Source organism: Vombatus ursinus, unplaced genomic scaffold, assembly GCF_900497805.2.
Source record: "Vombatus ursinus unplaced genomic scaffold, bare-nosed wombat genome assembly UNPS02009205.1, whole genome shotgun sequence".
NCBI lineage: Eukaryota > Metazoa > Chordata > Mammalia > Diprotodontia > Vombatidae > Vombatus > Vombatus ursinus.
The window spans coordinates 18,886,162-18,904,958 of record NW_020948983.1 but is presented as its reverse complement, the minus strand read 5'-3'; the positions used below and the strand labels follow the sequence as shown (position 1 = coordinate 18,904,958).

Below are 18,797 nucleotides of genomic sequence, written 5' to 3'. Positions count from 1 at the left end.
CCTCCTATATGACAACAGGGCAGATTCTGGTGAAGAAGAGGGTAATGAAGGATATGAGGGTGAGAAGAAAGGAAAGGCAGCTCACCCATTGAATAAAGATTGTCGAAGCTCTGGTGCATCCGAATAATCTCGTAGTACAGCTCATCATAGCTGCTGGGGGTGGGCAGGAATGTGTCTCCATAAGTGATAAACATATTAAATAAGTTCACAACCTAGAAGAGAATCAACACCAACCATTCTGGAGAACAATTTAGGACTATGCCCTAAGGACTATTACACTGTACATACCCTTTGACCTAGCAATACCTCTACTAGGTCTGTATCCCAAAGAGATCAAAGAAAAAGGAAAAGGAACCATATATACAAAAATATTCATAGTAGCTCTTTTTGTGGTGACAAAGAATTGGAAATTTAGGGGATGCCCATCAAGTGGGGAATGGCTGAACAAGTTGTGGCATATGATTGTGAAGGAATACTATTGTGCCATAAGAAATGACCAGGGGAAAGGTTTTAGAAAAACATGGGAAGACCTATATGAACTGATGCAAAGTGAATTGAACAGAACCAGGAGATCATTACACATAGTAACAGTAATATTATAATGATGATCAAATGTGAAAGACTCTGATCAATACGATGATCCGAGACAATTCCAGAGGATTCATGACGAAAAAATGCTATCTACCTCCAGAGAGAACTGATGAACTTTGAGTGAAAACTGAAGTATAATTTTCTTACCTTTTTTTTTTTTTGCAACATGGCTAATATGGAAATATGCTTTGCATGATTTCACATGTATAACTGATATCACATTGCTGATCTTCTCAGTGGGTGAAGGAAGGGGTACAATGGAGGAAGTGAATTTGAACTCAAAAAAATTTTTTAACAAATGTAAAAAATAAATAAATAATATATTGGGAAGAAAAAGGAAGAAAATAATCAACAGTCCCAGGCACAGGTATCAGGCCATGAACCCTTGGGAGGATACTAACCTGGGAAGTTCATTAGAGGGAACAGTATTACTTGAGAGCTTCACCTCTAACTCGTCAGAGAGAAATGGCTCCAGAGAGTACTATAAAAATGCCAGGTAGTCACAAATAGGAGCAGACATCACAGGACTATCCTTATTGGTTAGTCTGCTGAATAAACGCTTTATCACTGATAGCTGTAACACAAAATCTCTCCCTAGTTAGTTGAGGACATACTAGTTATGCATGCTAGGACGTGCTTATCACTCTTTCCTATAACAAAATATTCATGAGGAGAAACTAGAGCCCTGGATTTTGGGAAGGAAGGAAAGAGGGATGGGAAAGGGTGGAAGGAAGGGAATAGAATTCTCATAGGGACCAGGAGACCATCTAACAGAAAAGCAAAAAGTTGAGATACCTAATGTCTTAGTTCCCAGAATTCTGGTGACTAATCCAAACCATGTCCTATCTGGTTGAGGAAGAAAGCTGGAATGAAAGAGGATACAGAAGAGAACAGATAGGTTTTCTCACTACTCACCATAAGAGCCAATGTGAAAATGTTGTGTTTAGCCAAGAGCACAGTTTCATTGGACATAAGGAACTTCAGCAAGTTGATCAAAGCTAAAGGAATGAAAACAGAAAACCTTGTGAACAAGCTGCTTATATACAACCAATGAAATTAAGTGAAAGCAGACCAGCTGCAAAATTCCAGATAACGGGAATAAGCTGAGCCCTAATGACTGTTCCTGCTGCCAAGGACTCTAAGGCAGGCAGCAGATAAGACACTTCGCAGAAATCATTGACCCTCCCTAGCATATGTCTTCTGAGTTGCCATAGAAGATTCTTTTAAAAAATCTACTTCTTTTTGCTGCTTCTTAAACAGCAATTAGGCTTAGATAATTGACTACAAAATTGACATCTTGGTGTTCCAAATTTACTCCCACTTGGTGATTTCCCCATCAAATTTGCTCAATTTACAAGTCAAAATGAGGTGGGTTTCTTTTTTCTGCCTGCCAGCATCTCAAGCTACTTCAAGATTTAGCCATGTTCTCTGTTTCCAACGTCACTACTTATAAGAACAACTTATACAGATTTTACTGGCCACCAGCTATTCTAGGAACAGGGTAATCAGCAGCTGAGAGAAAGAGGAATGGTACAATGAAAGATAAATTTTATCTAGATTACATTTCAAACATTACCATGATATCCCTCCTGACAGTAGCCATGTTTACAGAAAAGGCCTTCTCTCTACCAAGCAAACAGAGGAAGAGATTGCTAAATCCAAGCAATCTCAGTAAAGAAATTGAATGCTACATCCCTAGACTCTAAGGGCAGCTTTAAAGGCATTTTGGCAAATAAATCTTAAGCATAAAAGAAGTCCTCAATAGCTGTCTTGTCCTTTCTCACCCAGGACATCTGTCTCTGAAAAGAAATCTGCTCTGTGCCCTTCTGGAATAGTTCCCCTGCACCCTACTCCTACATTTGAAGGCAAGCTACAGAGGAGGGATTCAGTAGATACAGTTTTACTGGCCACATACAGGCAACCGTAAGCCTCACTCTTTTGTCTTCTCATCTCACAATGTCTCCTCCCTTTCCTTTCTCACTCTTCCTGGGAAGGTAACAGGCTCACCCTCTCTTTCCTGCAAAACTCAGCTGCTGGGCCATTTGCTAGGAGGTATACCACATCTGCCCTACTCTTGACTAGAAAGCTTTGGGAAAATGAAGTGTGGGCTTCAACATGGAATAGCAAGGCAATACAGTGATGAGTAGGTGTAAGCCTCCTGGACACCTGGTCCCTACTATTTTGACTAAGCCCAAATGTAGTTATGGAATGGGAAGAGAGAAGACCATAGGAGACCAGCTATGCTCATACGGTTTCTGTTGCTTGTGCCACCTCCTTATAAAACAGAAGGTTAAAAGGCTGAAGGAGGCAACTGGACCCTCTCCTGAGTCTACCCACCTGGACTCTCAACATCCAAATGCCCTCTAGGCCCCTATGACCAGAAAGTATTCTTTGAGCTGCTAGCTCATTACATTGAATCAGTTGTTAAAAGAAAGTGGTTGACAGAAAATCCACCATGGAAACATGCCTAGGATCACTAGGAAACTGCTGCCAGGGGCAAGTGGAGGGATGGTGGGGGCGGGGAAAGGGAAATATCTCATTAAAACCCAGCTCCAAACCTTCTTCCTTCAAGTACCTTCTAACCAGGGTTGTTAAGGAGCTTCCTTTCTGACCCTAAGCTCAACACAAACCTTGCCAATGACTAACAAGCCACCTGGTATGTGGACTCAGGGAACTCACAAGGGGAAACAGAAAAGAGGGGGTGATCAGTGTATACAGGAATGCCACAGAATGCAATAGATGAATACACAAGTTTCCCACACAACCATTCAACAGGGGCTCTTCATTCTAGGTACACACAGTGCAGGGGTGCAGGCTCAACAGTGGCAATATGGTAACTGAGGCCCTGAAAACATGAAGAAAATGAAAGAGGGAGGGGGAGGAGGAAGAGGCAAGGGGAATGATTTATTGCTATTAAGTTGGAGCGAAGCTACTCATGTTCTCTGGGATTTCACAGTCTGTGATGACAAAGTGGTGCATAGGGAAGGAAGGAGGGAGGGAGCAATGCTGGCACAATTCTGGGCTGCCACAAACACCAAGGGAACCAAACAGCTTCCAACAAAAAAAAAAAAGTGGAATTCTGAAAGGCTGGAGAAGCAGAGCCAGGGGCAGTGTGCTTATAGGAGCCCTAAGGTCATTCAGGCAGAACCTGAGCCAATATTGTCTCAATATTGTTTTGAGGCAGCTAGGTGGTGTGGTAGATAAAGCACTGGGCCTGGACTCATGAAGATCTGAATTCAAATCCAACCTCAGACACTTACTTGCTGCATGACCCTGGGCAATTTCCTCAATTGTGTAATCCAGTTAATAATAGCAACCACCTCCTAAGATTATCATGAGGATCAAATGAGACAATATTTGTTGAGGGGCAGAGCCAAGATGGCGGAGTAAAAGCAGTGACTTGCTTAAGCTCTCCCCCAAACCTCTCCAAATACCTATAAAAAATGGCTCAAAACAAATTCTAGAGCAGCAGAACCCACAAAAAGACAAAGAGACAATATTTGTAAAGTACTCAGTACAGTGACTGCCACAGAGTAGGAGCTATATAAATGGTTATTCCCTTCCTCCCTTCATACAGATCCAAGAACCCTCTAAGATGCTAAAACACAGCAAAGCAAATCCCTGAACAGCTGCTACTGGAAGCACACATCCTCCTTCTTCATGCCCTAATTATCTCACCCCTTCCTCCTTCGATGACTCCAAAAACTGAACAGCAGTTCAGCAACCTGGAGCATCACTATTCATTTCAATAGACACTTAAGTACCTACTATATTCAAAGACCTGGAGATGTAAAGGTTGAAAAAATACAAGTGATAAGACACAAAAGCAAAACAGCATAATCTAAAGCCAATGTGATGGAGTCCAGATAAAAAGGGAATAAGAAATATGATAACAGAGGTCCTAGCAGTACTAGATCTCAAACTATACTACAAAGCAGGATCCATTAAAACTATTTGATTCTGGGGACAGCTAGGTGTACAGTGGATAGAGCTCTGCCCTTAGAGTAAGGAGGACCTGAGTTGAAATCCAACTTACTAGCTGTGTGATCTGGGCAAGTCACTTAACCCCGATTGCCCCACCAAAAAGCAAAAAACAAAACAAAACAAAACAAAACAAAAAAACCTATTTGATTCTGGTTGACCAATAGTACAAGTTAGTTTCCTAAAATGCAGAAGCAATCCAACATAGCAAAACAATGTTTGATAAATTCAAGGATTCCAATTGTTGTAAAAAGACTCATTATTGAACCAAAAGTGCTGGGAAAGTTGGAAAGAAGATTGGCTGAAATTTAGTTTAGATCAATTTCTCATGTAATATACCACACAATAAGTTCCAAATGTATAGTAAACCTAGGTATAAAAGGTTACATCATAAACAAATTAAAAAAGCAAGGGAAAAGATACCTTTCTCAAATATGAATAAAAAATTCTTGAACAAATATGAGATAGAAAGGATCACAGGTGATAAAACAGACAGTTTTGATTACATAAAATTGTAAAGCTTTCACACAAAATCAATGTAATCCGAAGTAGAAGGGAAACCATTAATCTTTGAAGAACATATCTCTCATAAAGATCTTATATTCAATATGTGGGCAGCTATGTGGCACAGTAGATAGAGTGCTGGACCTGGAGTCAGAAAGATTCATCTTTCTGAGATCAAATCTGGCTTCAGACACTTACTGTGTGACCCTGGGCAAGTCACTTAACCCTGTTTGCCTCAGTTCTTCATCTGTAAAATAAGCTGGAGAAAGAAATGGCAAACCACTCTAGCATCTCTGCCAAAAAAATTCCAAATGGTCATGGACAGTCAGACACAACTGAAAAACAACAACAAAAATCTAATATACAGAGAGAACTGGTATAAGTAAGTATATAAGAAAGTAAGCCGTTTTTCTGATTGACATGAAGTCAAAGGATAAGAAGGTCAAAGGATATGAAGTCAGTTCTCAAAATAAGAAAGGTAGGGGCAGCTAGGTGGTGCAGTGGATAGAGCACCAGTCTTGGATTCAGGAGGACCTGAGTTCAAATCCGGCCTCAGACACATAACACTTACTAGCTGTGTAACCCTGGGCAAGTCTCTTAACCCCATTGCCTAAAATTAAAAAAAAAGAAAGAAAGAAAGAAAGAAAGAAAGAAAGAAAGGTAAGTAGGGACAGCCAGGTGGCGCAATAGATAGAGCACCAGCCCTGAAGTCAGGAGGACCTGAGTTCAAATCTGGCCTCAGACCAAACACTTGACACTTACTAGCTGTGTGACCCTGGACAAGTCATTTAACCTCAATTGTCTTGCAAAAAAAGAAAAAAGAAAAAAAGAAAGGTAAGCAATCAACAACCATATAAAAATGTTCCAAATTATTAATAAGACACACATAAATCAAAATAACTCTGAAGTTCAACCTCACACCCATCATAGATTAGCAAAAAAAAAGAACAAGAAATAAAAATGACAATTGTTGGAGGGGCTATGGGAAGACAGGCACACTAATGCATTGTTGATAAAGTAGTCCCATCATTCTGGAAAGCAATTTGGTGCTATACCCAAAAAGTCATTAAACCGTGCATATCCTATGACTCAGTGATACCATCATTAGGCTTGTAAGAACCTGAAAGAGATCAAAGAAAGGGAAAGGACTCATATGTACAAAAGTACCTACTACTGTAACAAAGACCTACAATAAGAAAATGGCTGAATAAATCATGTTATATAAATGTAAAGGAATATTATTGTGCCATAAGAAATGACAACTGGAACAGATTTCAGGGAAACCTGGAAGGATGTGTAGGAACTGATGAAGAATGAAGTTAACAGAACCAGTCGAATAATTTATACAATGAATACAACATGGCAAAAGAAAAAAAAAACTGTGAAATACTTAACAACTTTGATACATGCAATAACCAATGAAGACTTCAAAAGACTGGTAATGAATTATGTTTCCTGACTCTTGGCAGAAATATCTGCACCTCCAGTGCAGAATGAGACACATGTCTTCAGACCCAACTGATATTTGGATGGAATGAGGGGCATGGGAGACCATTTGTAGAGAATTAGGAGGAATTTGGGGAAATTTTCACTGTTACTTAAAAAACAAGGGAAAATGTTTATTGACTGATAAAAAAATAAAAGAATATTAGTAAATCCTTGAAAATAAAAAGAAATAGAAGAAAATTCAGAAGATGATATAGATAAGCAAGATACTGTTGGGACTACCATGTTAAATTTGAAACATTTATTTTTTTTAAAACCAATCTACATGATGGGAGTTTTCATGTGTAGTTTGAAATGTTTCATGACTGTTGATGTTTTACAAGTCCATAATAATAATAATACTAAAACATTTTTTAAACTATGAGGACAGAAAGAACAATTCCCACTGAGGAATATTAGAAGCTTTATGGAGGCAATGGGACCTGAATTAGGTCTTAAAGATTTCAACAAGAAGAGATAAGGAGGAAGTAGGTTCCAGATATAGGGATGGCCATATTCATTCACATGAATGAATGCATGAAGGATGACTCACTCTTCATTGATTCTTCAATTCCCAATCTTGACAGAGAATTAGGGTGGAAATACCAAAGTAGTTGAGCCCTAAAAAGAATAAAACCAAAAAATGTTTCTGTGACTCTACCACCTTTAGATCAAGGAATAGATAGTTCAATTCCAAGTTAGGAATTCCAATTCATAAAGTTGCCTTTTGTTCTCTGTTTTCTCAGCAAAAATTATTTTCATCTGGCCACTTTACACTAGTTGTCTAACTCTAATCTTAGTTATCTCTTGCCTGGAGCTACAAATCTATCCATGGGAACATGAGTGATTAAATATCCTTTAATGATGCAGCTTACTGGGGGCAGAGCCAAGATGGCGGAGTAAAAGCGTGACTCGCGTGGGCTTTACCCCCAAACCCTTCCAAATACCTATAAAAAACAGCTCTAAACAAATTCTAGAGCAGCAGAACTGATAAAAAGACAGAGTGAAACAAATTTCCAGCCCAAGACAACCTGGATGGTTGATTAGAAAGGTCTGTTGCACCGGGCTGGCAGAGGAACGTAGTTCAGTGTGGGCCACACAGGCAAAGACTAGGCCTCAGAAAACCTGGAGCAGGCCTCAGGGGATTGAATCAAAGGGAGCTGTGGTGGTTTCCAGACTTCTCAATCCACAAATGCCAAAGACAAGTTAGAAGGTCAGTAGGAAAGGTTTATCGGATGTGGGTGAGAAAGGAATGTGGTCTGCCCTCAGTCCCAGTGTAACCCTAGGGCGGCAGCTACTTTTGGAGCTCTCTACCCACAGACCGAGGGGGAATGGAGTGGCTGATCAGAAGGGGATTGCAACTCTATGCTGGTGCTGAGGCAGGATTCTCTTGCTCTGCCTGTGCTTGGATCTGGCTCACAGTCCTGGGTGGTGGATTCTGGGGTGAGGAGGAGCACTGGCGGTGTGGAGCTTGTGGTGGCGGTGGACAGGGAATCCTCCTCACAGTTCCAAGGCAGAGAAGAGTGCTTGTGGTCACTCATAGACCAAAGCACAGGCCAGGAAAGGAGTAAACACCTCGCCTTTGATCATACTACCTTAGAAGAACTAAAAATTTACAGGTCCCTAGAAGTATGTCTGATAACAGCTGCACAAAACCCCTGAAGCTTGGGACAGTACACCCTCCACATTGGAAGCAGAGCCTTACCTTAACAAAAAGTCTAAAACTCAAGTAACTGGCTGGGAAGATGAAGAAACAGTGGGAAAAAACCCTCAAATTATAGAATCTTACTTTGGTGACAAAGAAGATCAAAACATACAACCAGAGGAAGACAACAAAGTCAAAGCTCCTACATCCAAAGCCTCCAAGAAAAATATGAATTGGTCCCAGGCCATGAAAGAGCTCAAAAAGGATTTGAGAAGCAAGTAAGAGAAGTAGAGGGAAAACTGGGAAGAGAAATGAGAGTGATGCAAGAAAATCATGAAAAACAAGTCAACAGCTTGCTAAAGGAGACCCAAAAAAATACTGAAGAAAATAACACCTTAAAAAATAGACTAACCCAAATGGCAAAAGAGGTCAAAAAGCCAAAGAGGAGAAGAATGCCTTAAGACACAGAATTGGTCAAATGGAAAAGGAAATCCAAAAGCTCACTGAAGAAAATAAGTCCTTAAAAATTAGAATGGAGCAAATGGAAGCTAATGACTCTCTGAGAAATCAAAAAATTATAAAACAAAACCAAAGGAATGAAAAAAACAGAAGACAATGTGAAATATCTCATTGGAAAAACAACTGACCTGGAAAAAAGATCCAGGAAAGATAACTTAAAAATTACTAGACTACCTAAAAGCCATGATCAAAAAAAGAGCCTAGACATCATCTTTCAAGAAATCATCAAGGAAAACTGCCCTGATATTCTAGAACCAGAGAATAAAATAGAAATTGAAAGGATCCACCAATCACCTCCTGAAAGAGATCCCAAAAGGAAAACTCCTAGGAATATTGTAGCCAAATTCCAGAGTTTCCAGGTCAAGGAGAAAATATTGCAAGTAGCCAGAAAGAAACAATTCAAGTATTGTGCAAACACAATCAGGATAACACAAGATTTAGCAGCTTGAGAGCTTAGAATATGATATTCCAGAGGTCAAAGGAGCTAGGATTAAAACCAAGAATCACCTACCCAGCAAAACTGAGTATGATCCTTCAGGAGAAAAAATGTACATTCAGTGAAATAGAGGAGTTTCAGGCATTCTTGATGAAAAGACCAGAGCTGAATAGAAAATTTGGCTTTCAAATACAAGACTCAAGAAAAGCATGAAGAAGTAAACAGGAAAGAGAAATCACAAGGTACTTATTAAAGTTGAACTGTTTACATTCCTACATGGAAAGATGATATTTGTAACTCATGAGACCTTTCTCAGTTTTAGGGCAGTAGGAGGGAATATATATAGACAGAGGGCACAGGGTGAGTTGGATATGAAGGTATGATATCTAAAAAATAAAAGGTGTGAGAGAGGATTGTACAGGGAGAAGAAGAAAGGGAGAGGTAGAATGGGGTAAATTATCTCACATAAAAGAGGGAAGAAAAAGCTTTTACCATGGAGGGAAAGAGGGTGGAAGGGAGGGGGAGTGAGTGAACTTTACTTTCATCGGATTTGGTTTAAGGAAGGAATAACATACACACTCAATTGGGTACAGAAATCTATCTTACCCTACATGAAAATAAGGGGGAAGGGGATAAGGGGGGGAGGGATGATAGAAGGGAGGGCAGACTGGAGGAGGGGGTAATCAGAAGCAAACACTTTTGAGAAGGGACAGGGTCAAAGGAGAGAATAGAATAAATGTGGGGTGGTATAGGATGAAGGGAAATATAGTTAGTTTTTCACAACATGGCTATTATGGAAGTGTTTTGCATGACTACACATGTATAACCTGTATCAAGTTGCTTGCCTTCTCAATGGGGGTAGGTGGGGAGGGAGGAAGGGAGAGAATTTGGAACCCAAAGTTTTAAAAACAAATGTTAAAAATTGTTTTTACATGCAACTGGGAAATAAGATATACAGGCAATGGGGTATAGAAATCTATCCTGCCCTACAGGAAAACAGAAAGGGGAGGGAATAAGAGAAGGGGGGGCAGTGATAGAAGAGAGGGCAGATCAAGGTAAGGGGTATTCAGAATGCATGCCATCTTGGGGTGGGGGGAGGGGAGAGATGGGGAGAATATATATTAGTAACTAGAAAACATGGAACAGGAATAAAAAATGAGAGAAGTCAAAGACAATAGACTAAATAAAAACCTCGCACCTCTATATCATGAATACTTCCTGAAAGTATTCATTCAGAAGGTGATGGACACAGTGAGCAATGAAAAATATCACAAAAAAGGGAAACATTTTATCTGACAGGGAATGACTTGTTACCGATGTGGGAGTCATTCCTGGATTAGCTGACTGTGAAGTCAGACCAAGTTGTTAAAGATCAAAATTAATATGAAGCTAGAAGTAATAATAAAAATAAGGAGAAAAGATGTGATGTGCAATTAAACCAACTCCAACATGACCTATTTAAACAAGTTAGTGATGATGAAAAATGAGAAATGGATGCAGGAAAGAACATATACATTGATTACAACTATTTCATACAAAAATTTAACCAGTGTAAACCAACTGTTATAATAACGACAACAAAAAAAGCTTAAGAAACACCTTAGCGTGGGGCAACTAGGTGACACAGTAGATACAGCACTGGCCCTGGAGTCAGGAGGACCTGAGTTCAAATCTGGCCTCAGACATTTGACACTTACTAGCTCTGTAACCCTGGGCAAGTCATTTAACCCCACTGCCTAGCCAAAAAAAAAACCAAACACCTTAGTGAGCAAAAACTTGACTTGCTTGCCAAGTGAAGAGACATGGCAGCCATTAGCAAAATTGGTTTAGAATATTCTATAGAGAAAGATGCTAAAAGATTATAAATAATAATGCCTCATAAAACAGAGAGAAGCAGTAGTGGGTAAAAATCAGTTTAAAATAAGTCTGGGAAGAAATTCTAAATAAGCAAAATTGTTTTTATAACACTTTTCACCCAGTATAGTAGAGCTACCACATTTGGACTCTAACACCATAGTCCCTTATATGTGCTTATAAAGAATGTGGCCCGGGCAGCTAGGTGGCGCAGTGGACACAGCACCAGCCCTGAAGTCAGGAGGACCTGAGCTCAAATCTGGCCTCAGACCAAACACTTGACACTTACTAGCTGTGTGACCCTGGGCAAAGTCATTTAACCCCAATTGCCTTAATAACAAAAAAAAAAAAAAAAAGAATGTGGCCATTTGAAAAACAAAGAGGAAAAAGCAGGTACACTAGAGCAAGTATACAAAGAAAAGGCCTGTGCTAGAGATAATATAGTTTTAAGTATGCTGCAAGATTGATTCTCAAAGTAAATGAAGGAGAGCTGGATATCAAAGGCAAGGGAAAAAAATCTCAAACCTTATTTTTTAAAAAAGTGACAGAGAAAATACCTACCAACCCATATAACTACATTCCCTTCTTTACAAAATTTTATAAAAATAATCTGCACATTTATAGTGGGAATTCTTGATAAAAGTATTAGAAAAATACATGCAAACTTTCACAAGTCATAATCGACAGCAGATATCTTTTAAAAACTATATGGTAATACTAAAGAGATAGAAAGTCTTTTAAAATGGCAGGATCCACTTCCATATTTTTTTAATATTTTAATGCTTTTTTAATATCACATTCATTTCCCAACATACCTTTCCTCCCTAATCCTACTCCAGCAAACTTTCTTTTGTAACAAAGATTTAATAAGAAAAAAAGCAGTTTAGTTACCCACCACACTGACTGTACCTGACAACATACATAGCATTTCATACCCATATTCCTCTACTTCTTTCCTGAAGGAAAGGGTATATTTTTCTTAACTTTTCTGAAGGTCCAAGCCTGGTCAGAATAATTACAGAGCTTTTAGTTTTCTCTTATTGTTCATTCCATTTACACTGTTGGCATTTTATTCTTTTTTTTCCTGCTTCTGCTTACTTTACTCTGCATTAATTAAATATTCCATCATATTCATCTTTCAAAATGAGTTTAGTCATTCCCTAATCAATGGGTATCTACTTTGTTTCCAATTCTTTGCTACCACAAAAGTGCTATAATTAATATTTTGGTTTATATGGGACTTTTCTTTCCGTCCTGGACCTCCTCTTTTGTATAGATGGCTAGCAGTGAGATCTCTGGGTCAAAAGGTGTAAACATTTTAGTCGTTTGTTTTTTTTTACCATAACTCCAAATTGCTTTCCAGAATAGATTATTAGACCAATTCACAACTCCACTAAAACTATATTAGTGTGTTCCTATTCTTACAACTCAACTTTATTTTCATCTCTTGTTAACTTTGCCAATTTGCTGGATGTGAGAAGAAACATAAGTTATTTTGATTTTACATAACAGCAGACATCATCATCATCATCATCATCACATAATTGAATGGAAAGACATAAATAATATAAAATACTACTGTGTTGTTTGTTGATTATAGAAAATTAATTTGTTAGAGCAAAATGCTAACTTAAAATCTCTCTTCAATAAAAGGTCACCCTTTCATATGTAAAAATTATAAACAATTCCCTGAAAGATTTTACAGAATATTACCAATAACCTTGTGACCATTAATGTCAAGCAAAGCATAAAACAGTATGTTTACTAAAGGTATGTGCCACTTTATGTATGAGATCCCATGCAGAGTCTAAGTCAAGGAGGGATCATGTATAGATGGTGAGGTGCTCCAAATGCTACTTATGGATGACATCATGCTGTTTATATCAAGCGTTGAAACAACATAAAAACATGATCACTTTAGAATATAGCCTAATTATCTATGCAGGAAAAATCAAAAGGATGAAGAATGCTTATTTCTCAGACTATGATAGGCCGTTTAACAGACAACTTTGTCTAATCGTAAATATCTTGGACAATGAAAATGGATAAGTTGGGTCTGAATTTGAACAGAAAAGATAAGCCAGATTGACTTTGGGAAATTCAAATACTTTTAATAGCCTCAAGGTTCTCCTTGAAATAAATGCCCATCTTTTTCATGCTGATATTTTTCTAGTGTGCTAACATGACTCTGAGACACAGAAGCCTCTAGTCTCTGACAAACTGAAACTAAGGATCACAAAAAAAGTGATGGAAAAGTGTTGTAAGCAACCCACAAGACATCACAAAAAAGAACTTATGAAAGATGCCATCAAAGAAATATAAGAGCAAAAAAGAAAACCTGCCAATGACAGGGGGAGTAAAGGAATCACTGATAAGTAGCCTGCTATACTTCACTAACATCCTCCCCATATCAAGAGAACTGAGGAAGGTGCCCAGGTCAAATTGATGGAAGGACATGAGTGAGAATCACACAAGATCAGGATGCATGGTTGGCTGTGACCTACAGTAGAGAGAATACCTCCATAAATGTAAGCATAGATCCACTTGACCAAATAACTATCAAACCACGTTTAGTTATTTGCATTGATGCGCTATAATTAACACTGTGGAACCATACAGAAATAGCACCATCAGGAGAAACAGGTTTAAGAAGATAATAAGCTCAGTCTTAGGTGTGGTGATGTTGAAGAGCCAATGGGATATCCAGATACAGACAGTTTGAGATGCAGGTCTACAGCTCAGAAGAGAAAGTGGAAGAAATTATCTGAATGGAGGTGGTAGTTGAAGCCATGTGAGTAAATGAGGAGTCAGGAGAGAGAACAGAGAGAAAGCCAAGGAAAGATTCCTGGGGAACACCTACATTAAGAGATGTTGAAGAAAATGAATAGCCATCAAAGAATACAGAGAAGAAGCAGCTAGAGAGGCAGCAGAACCAGGAGAATGTGGGATCTGAAGCTAAGGGAGGAGACAGAATCCAGATGGAAGCAATCATCAAGTAAAAAGCTGAAGAGAGGTCAATGATACCACTAAAGGTAACAACTCAGATTAAATATAATGGATGACTTGTAAAATTAAAGTTCACAGATTTCCCTTCACTAATCAGTAAATAAAAGAGTACATCTATATATGCAAACATTCAAAATCAATTTTTTAATGGTTCAAACTTATTTTTTGTGTCAGTCATATCCCATTAATATCACCATCTCACTATAACTTTTCTCCTCTAACAAAGAAAAACTATTAAAACCAACTAAAACAGCAACCATATTTTAAAAAGTATATAACATTCTGCACTCAGAGGTCACTGCTCTCTCAGTAGACTGAGGAAAGTAAGTATTGTTAGTATCTTTCATGTATAGTTCTTCCATGTGTTCTTGCCACCTCTTCTTAATCTCTTCTACTTAAGTCCCTACCATTTTTGTCTTTTATCATGCCCAATTCTGCATGAAACATTCTCTTGGTATCTCTAATTTTCTTGAAGAGATCTCTTATCTTTCCCACTTTATTGTTTTCTTCTATTTCTTTGCATTGCTCACTTAAGAAAACCTTCTTATCTCTCCTAGCTATAATTTGGAATTCTATATTCACTTGGGCACAACTTTCCCTTTCTCCTTTCCTTCTTTCCTCCACTATTTGTAAAGACCCATGAGACAGCAATTTTACTTTCTTGCTCTTTTTCTTTAGGATGTTTTTGTTGCCACCTTCTATACAATATTATGAACCTCTGTCCATAGTTCTTCAGGCACTTTCTCTACTAGATCTAATCCCTTAAATTTATTTATAATTTCCCCTTCATATTCATAAGGGACGTTATTTAGATAAAACTTATGACAGTTTTCCCTACTTTCTTTCAACTGTCTGAAAAAAGAAGACTTCAAAAAAAGTCTGAATTTTGCAATAAGAAGCTCATGATCTGAGCCACAGTCAACTCCAGATGTTGTTTTAAATGACTATGTAGAACTTCTCCACCTTTGGCTGCAAAGTATATGAGCAATCTGATTTCAATATTGACCATCTGGTGATGTTCATGTGTGGAGTCACCTTTTGGGTTGTTGGGAAAAAGTGTTTGCTATGACCAGCGAGTTATTATCTTGACAAAACTCTATTAGTCTCTGCCCTGCTTCACTTTATACTCCAAGGCCAAATTTGCCTGTTATTTTTTTTATTTCCTACTTTAGCATCCCAATCCCCTATAATGAATGTGACATCTTTTTTTGATGTTATTTCTAGATGTTGTAGGTCTGAACTGAGCAACTTTGGCCTCATTGGCATCAGTGGTTGGGGCACAGAGTTGTATTACTGAGATGCTGAATAGTTTGCATTGGATTTGAACAGATAGCATTCTGCCATTTTTGAGATTATACCCCAGTACTGCTTTTTCTCAACTTTTTTTTTTTGACTATGAGGACTACTCCATTTCTTCTAAAGGATTCTTGCCCACAGTAGTATATGCAATGATCACCCGAATTAAATTCACCCATTCCCATCCATGTAAGTTCACTGACACCTAAGATGTCGGTGTTTAATCTTTCCATTTCCTTCTGACTACATTTAGCTTACCTTGGCTCATAGATCTTACACTCCAGGTTGCTATATGAAATTGATCTTTACAGCATCAGACTTTCCTTTCATCACCAGACACATCTGCAGCAGAGCTTCCCTTCAGCATTGGCCTACCTGTTTCATTCTTTCTGGAGCTACTGTAGTTATCCTCTACTCTTTCCCAGTAATGTCTTAGATACCTTCCAACTTGAGAGACTCATTTTCCAATGTCATATCTTTCATCATTTTAATAGGGTTTTCTTGGCAAAGATACTAAAGTGGTTTCCCATTGGCTTCTCCAGTGGATAACCTTTAGTAACCCTGCACAGCACAGCTCATAGTTTCATTGACCTATACAAGTCCCTCTGCCATGACAAGGCAGTGATTCAGGAGGGGCCATTCAGTAGAAGACTGGGTTATTTTCTATAAGTGCATATAATGGGGGAAGAGAGGGGAGGTCCAGGGGTCAAAAGAGAGAAAAGGGAAAAGAAATAGGAAGTCAACAAAAAATGGAGCAGCAGCAAGGGCCCAGGTGAAGTTATCTTCCATGAATTTGCAGTGCATGAAATGAATTCAGTTTTCTGACTTTTTCAAGAGGTGCTCAACAGGATTTGAGGCAGGAGTAGACAAATTAGAATTAAACAGGGGGACGTGGGCAAGAATAAGAATTCCTACGTCAGGAACATCAAGAGAAGAGAGGCAAAAGATTATAAACTATAAAATTATTATACGGTATTGGTCCCTTTCTTTTTGCTTCTAAAGGTAGTAGCTAGTGAAAGTGGCAATGGAAGCAAGTAAAGATGGTTAAGGGTGAAGGTAGGACAGAGCTGTGGAAGGGAGATAAACTGGGCAAATAAGGAAGGATGAAAGGCCTAGAGCTAATGATAAGAATAAAGATAGAGAAAATGATCTCTTAATGGAGAGCTGGCTTACGAAAGTAATTTGCTTTTGAGTACCAAACAGTGCTATGTAAATCTTAGTTGTTGTTATTGTTATTACTATTATTATTCACTTGTAGCTGCCACCAGATGATTAATGATGCATCCTTAGGTGAGTAGAAGACAAAATGGTTAAATCTGCTTTAATCTTGGATAATTCAGACAACCAAGGACTATCAAAACACATGTTTTTTCATACAATAAAAATGTAACTGTTAACTGAGGCAATAATACAAATTAACTTCATTTTCTACTTACAAATTGAAACCAGCCATATAAAGTAAATGTTAAAAAGGAACAGAACTCTCAAGGACATATGGTATATCTTGTTACTAATTTAAATTGTTATCAGTTCCTTCTCCAAACACTGGTTTGTTAGCTCTGCCTCATCTATGGACAATCCAGACCGCTCTCACTGCTTCTGGCTACTGTTTACTTCAGTTTATACTCAGCTGCTTCTAGGAGGACAGGTGTTAAATATCTTATTAGCACCTTCTGCTATTCACTCTCAACATTCCTTAATTCATTCTTCATTTCTTCCTGCATAAGCTTTCTTCTTCTTGTCCCCTGCCACTCAGCTCCAACCTTAGCTCTTACTATCAGAAAACTAAAGGATCTTAGGAAGGGGAGGTATATAAATTTGTCACCTCAGCTGTTCCTAACTGTTGCCATGGTGATACACATGATATAACTTGTTCTTTTAAAAGGGTAAGACTCCTTTCCTTCGGAGCAATTTCAATTTGCAAACTGTGATTTGAAATGAAGCAAAACTTGGGTAATTTTCAATAAGATATGGATTGGACTAATTGGTTCTTCAGGTGCTTTCCAACTCTGAGATTTTATGAAACTGCTAAAAAAAGGTTGGGGGGGCCCCCAAAATGGTGGAGTAAAGATAGGAACTTGCCTGGATTCTCCCAAATTCCCCTCTAAACAACTTGAAAATAACTCCTTAAAACGAAATACGGAGTGACAGAACCAACAAAAAATTAGGGTGAAACAATTTTCCAGCCCAACACAATTTAGAAGATTAGCAGGAAAGGTCTACCTCACTGGGGTATGAGTGGAGTACAATCCATTACAGGCCATACCTCCACAAACCAACAGGAGGCCTGGGGAACAACTAAATCAGTGGCAGCTGTGGCTTCCAGAGCTCTTAGCCAACTGTTACAGGGTCAGATAACTGGTCAGAAGGAGATTATAGGGGACTCTTTGCTGGCACTTGGAGCAGGACTCTGTTTCATTGCCCATATGCAGTTCCAGGTAACAGTTCCAGAGCAAGGAGGAGCACTGGCAGAGGAACACTAGCAGAAGTGGGGACTCTGGTCACAGACTAGGACAGAAAAGAGTACTTATGGTTGCTCACATACCAGAGCACAGGCCGGAGCCGTGACCACACCTCTCCTTAAATCATACCACTTTGGAAGAACTGAAAACTTATAGATTCCCAGAACTAGCTCTTAGAGCAACAGCAAGAAAAGCCTAAAGCTTTCCCCAGAGCAGAGCCCAACTTTAACATAAAGTTAAAAGTCAATAAATTCACTGAAAAATTAACAAACAACAACCAAAGAACCTGAGCATAGAAAGTTACTATGGTGACAGGGAAAATCAAACTACAAACTCAGAGAAAGACAGTGAAATCAAAGGAGCTACATGTAAAACCTCAAAGAAACTTGTGAATATGTCTAAGGACCAAAAAGACCTGGAAGAGCTCAAAAAGAATTTTAAAAACCAAATAAGAAAGGTGGGAGGGAAATTGAGAAAAGAAACAAGAGTGATGCAAGAAAATCATGAAAAAAGAGTTAACAGCTTGGTAAAGGGGATACAAAAAAATACTGAGGAAAATAATACCATAAAAAAAAAAAAGAATACACCAAATGGTAAAAGAGGCACAAAAACCCACTGAAAATAACTCCTTAAAAGGCAGAATTGGCCAAACAGAAAAAGATGTACAAAAATTCACTGAAGAAAATAATTCCTTAAAAATTAGAATTGGGCAAGTGGAAGCTAATGACTCTATGAATCATCAAGAAACAATAAAACAAAATCAAGAGAGTGAAAAAATAGAAGAGATATCTCACTGGAAAAACAACTGACCTGGAAAATAGATCCAGGAGAGATAATTTAAGAATTATTGGACTACCTAAAAGCCATGATCAAAAAAAGAGTCTAGATATCATCTTTCAAAAACATTTCAAAGACAACTGCTCTGATATTCTAGAACCAGGGGGTAGAATAGAAATTGAAAGAATCCAAGATCACCTCTGGAAAGAGGCCTCAAAATGAAAACTCCCAGGAATATTAC

The 18,797-nt window shown here is 38.4% G+C and overlaps 1 protein-coding gene across 3 annotated transcripts in view; it reads right to left on the bottom strand.

Annotated features, from left to right (window-relative positions):
• The window catches only part of ARMH3 (armadillo-like helical domain containing 3), a 211,591-nt gene that overhangs the window by 106,544 nt on the left and 86,250 nt on the right, over positions 1 to 18,797 (bottom strand). For all 3 annotated transcript variants that reach the window (XM_027852015.1, XM_027852011.1, XM_027852014.1), the window contains exons 21-22: positions 1,507 to 1,589; positions 86 to 212 (exon numbers count right to left, since the gene is read on the bottom strand). In XM_027852015.1, the coding sequence (XP_027707816.1) occupies positions 86 to 212; positions 1,507 to 1,589 (210 nt within the window). The remainder of the gene's footprint in view (positions 1 to 85; positions 213 to 1,506; positions 1,590 to 18,797) is intronic.